The sequence below is a fragment of the Geospiza fortis genome, unplaced genomic scaffold (assembly GCF_000277835.1).
Source record: "Geospiza fortis unplaced genomic scaffold, GeoFor_1.0 scaffold1744, whole genome shotgun sequence".
Taxonomy (NCBI): domain Eukaryota; kingdom Metazoa; phylum Chordata; class Aves; order Passeriformes; family Thraupidae; genus Geospiza; species Geospiza fortis.
The window spans coordinates 3,225-7,656 of record NW_005055051.1 but is presented as its reverse complement, the minus strand read 5'-3'; the positions used below and the strand labels follow the sequence as shown (position 1 = coordinate 7,656).

At 39.6% G+C, this 4,432-nt stretch overlaps 1 protein-coding gene across 1 annotated transcript in view; it reads left to right on the top strand.

The window, feature by feature from the left end:
- Positions 1 to 4,432, top strand: part of LOC115949203 (transmembrane protein 161B-like) — a gene marked incomplete at its 3' end in the record, with an annotated part of 21,085 nt that overhangs the window by 14,536 nt on the left and 2,117 nt on the right. Inside the window, exons 4-5 of the mRNA XM_031065688.1 lie at positions 1,368 to 1,435; positions 1,810 to 2,018. Coding sequence (XP_030921548.1) covers positions 1,368 to 1,435; positions 1,810 to 2,018 — 277 coding nt within the window. The remainder of the gene's footprint in view (positions 1 to 1,367; positions 1,436 to 1,809; positions 2,019 to 4,432) is intronic.

Genomic DNA, 4,432 nt, shown 5'->3' with positions numbered 1-4,432 from the left:
ATATGAGGAGTGGCTGAGCTTCACTTGGTTTGTTCACCCTGGAGGGACTGAGGGGAGACCTCATTGCGGTCTTCAACAACCTCATGAGGGGAAGTGGAGAGGCAGGTGCCAATCTCTTCACTCTCATGACCAGTGACAGGACTGAAGGGAATGGCATGAAGCTGAGTCGGGGAGGTTTAGGTTGGCTATTAGAAAAAAATTCTTCGCCCAGAGGGTGGTTGAGCACTGGAACAGGGTTCCCAGTGAAGTGGTCACAGCACCAAGCCTGCCAGAGTTCAAGAAGCATTTGGACAATGCTCTCAGGCACATGGTTGGATTTTTGGGGGTGTCCTGTGAAGGGCCAGAAGTTGGACTTGAGGATCCTGATGGGTCCCTTCCAACTCCGCATATTCTATGATTCTATAATTACAGATTGGGAGACTTATAGGGACCAGTGACTTAAAATAATTTGAGATTAGGCAAATGATGAATTGCCACCTCAGTTACATGGTCAAAATTACTAACATGAATCTTGCATATATAAATAGGGAATAAAATTTTGGCTAAAATAGAATTAAGATATTCTGATGTCAATTTTAATTTTGACTGTCTGTTTGGTTTTCCTTTAGCAGCATCCCTTTACATATATATTTTTGAATCCTCTTAATTAATTAATACAATTTTCCTACACATTCACTCAATTTCCAGATCCTGCTTCAAGAATCTTTCAGCCTTTCTACCTTTACTCAAATAAACATCAAGTGATTCTTGCCACTCTTTGGCACATTCCAGTCCACTAATGCAATAGGCCGTCTTAAATAAGTAGAAGTTTATTTCACAAGTTACTGAAATGCTTTGGATTGCTCCTTAAGGTTCCTAAGTAAAAGTCTTCATTAAACTGGATTATCTGACCTGGGAAAAGTGTTTCTTCTAGTCTGTTTAGATAATTGAAAATAATCTGAGTACATTTTTAATAAAGCAAAAAAAAAAGTCACATTATAGCAACATGTTTTCCATAATTATCCATCTAAGATACCTACTCAAGACTAAAACAGTAATGGCCACTGCAGTTCGGTATTATGCCATTGTATGGAAATTTTCAACAACTATCTTTTACTATAGTGTGGTAAAATGCATGTAGTTCCTTTGGTTACTTTGCTTGAATATCTAAAAACTTGATTTTTTTTAAAAACCACAACCAGTGTGATTTCACAGTATGCAATATTACTGTTTTGTTGAGACTTAAGCCATACTTTTTAAAAATGAAGTAATTCTCTTAATTACCTTTTCTCCCCTATTGTAAAACTTGTATTACTCTTCTGTACCACCAGTTTTAACAGTATGGTAACTGTATTTAATAACTCACTTCCTTTTTTTTCCTCTTCCAGAACATTGCTGCATATAAACTTCTTGTCTCCTTTACTTGTGGTTCTACTGTGGGTAAAACCAATTGTTAGTGTTCAGAAACACATAATCACATAAGCGATTATATGCCAGTGCTTTTATTAAGAGCTCTGGGTGTCAGGGGTGAAACCCAAATCTGACTCCACCATACATTTGAGATTAACATGCTTTTATATTCTATCGTTATATAACTCTCATGTTAATTATTAAACTTATATTGTTCTATTGTATACATAGATTTCAATCAAGCAGGGCCCCTCGTGGTTCCCCTTAAATTTCTAACATAGTTTCTCATGATTCTTCTTATGGTTATACAATAATTATATTTAATTACTAAACAATCATCACATCTAACAATTATATCATTTATCATACTGCTTACGCAGGTGCAATGATCTGGCAAAACACAAAGTCTAACATTTTCAGAGTCTATTTTTAACATTACCTTTTTTATCCACAGAATGTCAGAAGATACATTTGACACCATGCGGTTGTGGATTATAATCCTGCTGTGTGCTTTACAGTTGGTTATGATGCGCAGTCACTTACAGGCCTATCTGAATTTAGCCCAGAAATGCATGGATCAGATGAAAAAGGAAGACGGTAGAATAAGTACAATTGATTTACAAAAAATGGTAAGTATAACTGCACTAAGGTTATATATGTTTGAGTGCTCTGTGCAAATGCTCTTCATAGAAAAACATAAATGTCTGGTTTGTTGCCTTCCTTGGTACCAGAACTAAAATTTGAATGAAGCTTCCTAAACTATATCCTTTATAAAAATAGTACCATTACAAAAAAATTCTGCAATGCAAAATATGCAAAGATACATCATCCATATTATTCAGATGCTTTGTCTTAAGTTGTTCCTCCTTTGTTCTAAGAGATCCCACCATGAGGAATTCTTTACAAATATCTTGGCAAGTCTTATGTTTGTCTTGATGAGTGTTTCTGTCCAGCATGAATTGAGTTTGAATTTGTCACAAGGATGACCCAGGAAACTACAGGCCTGTCAGCCTAAGCTTGATTCTGGGCAAGGTTATGGAAGAGATCATCCTGAGTTCCATTGCATGGCATATGCTGGACAACCAGGGGATTAAACCCAGCCAACATGGATTTATGAAAGGAAGGTCCTGCATGACCAACCTGATCTCCTTCTAGGACAAAGTGACCAGATTAGTAGGTGAGGGAAAGGCTGTGGATGTTGTCTATCTGGACTTCAGTAAAGCATTTGACACCATCTCCCACAGCATCCTCCTAGAAAAACTGTCTGCTTGCAACTTGGATGGGTAGACTTTTTGATGGGTAAAAAACTGGCTGTATGGCTAGGCCCAGAGAGTTGTGGTGAATGGAGCTAAATCCAGTTAGGGCCAATAGCTAGCAATGTTCCCCAGGGCTCAGTTTTGGGGCCAGTCCTATTTAACATCTTTATTGATCATCTGGATGTGGGGATTGAGTGCAGTAAATTTGCACATGACACCAAGTTAGGTGGGAGTGTTGATCTGCTTGAGGGTAAGACAGACTCAATCAATGGGCTAAGGACAACTGCATGTAGTTCAATAAGGCCAAGTGCCAGGTCCTGTACTTGGGTCACAGCAAACCCATGCAGCACTACAGGCAGGGGGAGAAGTGGTTTGAAGGCTGTTGGGTAGAAAGGGTCTTGGGAGTGCTGCTTGACAGCCAGCTCACTATGAGCCAGTGTGTGCCCAGGTGGCCAAGAAAGTCAATGGCATCTTGGCCTCTGTAAAGAATAGTGTAGCCAGCAGGACCAGGGAAGTGACTGTCCCCTTGTTCTCAGCACTGGTGAGGCCACAACTTGAATACTCCACTCAGTTTTGGGCCTCTCGCTTCATAAAGGACATTGAGGTGCTGGAGTCTAACCAGAGAAGGGCAACAAGGCTTGTGAATGGTCTAGAAAACATCTTATGAGGAACAGTGGCTGAGGGAGCTGGGTTTGTTTAGAAAAGGTTCAGGCAGGACCTCATTGCTCTCTACAACTACCCGAAAGGAGGTTGTAGTGAGGTGGGGGCTGGTGTCTTCTACTGTGCCTACAGTGAGTGAACAAGGGGAAATGGCCTTAAGCTTAGACAGGAGAGAGTCAGATTTGACATTAGAAAAAAAATTTCACTGTTAGCATGGTCAGGCAGTGGTTGCCCAGGGAGGTGGTGGAGTCACCATCCCTGGAGGTGTTCAAGAGCCATCTGGATCTGGCACTGGGTGATGTGGTTTAGTGGTTTAAGGGTTATAGTGGCAGTGCTGGATAGACAGTTGGACTTGACCTTGAAGGTCTCTTCCAACCTTGATAATTCTATGATTCTATGAAACTTAGGAGTATATAGGATAAATGGTGCTTTCTTAGCCACAGCATGGAAAAGGAAGTAAAATTTAGAAGGGCAAAGTGTTGCTACCTAATCCTAACTGTAATTGCTAAATTTGGGCAAAATTTAAGATAGAATAGTTATATGTTGGGATAAAATAAGACATGTTTAGTTCTCAGAGACCACTCTCAAATGCATTAGACTAGATATGAAACCATCTGCTCATCTTGTTACTGTAGCAAGTGATAAAAGGGAAAGATTTACTTGAGGAGCTTTTTTTTTAAAGCAAAGTAATAAAGTCAGCAAACAGAGGAAATTGATAGATAGAAAATAGTAAGCTTGATATGGAGTCAAGATGCGTTTCCTGCAAAATAAACTTATTTCTAGTGTTGCATGATAGCAGTGCCTGATAATCGTTCTGTGTCAGGGTGTATTCCAGAAGGAATATTGCAGTATGCCATAGGACAAAGCTTCCTCTCAGTTTTTAGATCATCACTACTATAATCTTATCTTTGCTGTTATGAGTAAAAAAGTTGTCCATATTTTTTAAAGTTGCAAAGTTCACAAGTTAAACCAATTGCTGCCAAGTTGGAGTTCTAACTATTTATTGTTAATAATTTCATGTTGTAATCTCCTGTTGTTAATAGTTTCCTTTTAATTACCTGTTCTTAATGGTCGCCCCGACCCAGCCCGCCGCTTCCTTCCCAGCCGTGCCGGGGTAGCCCCACCGG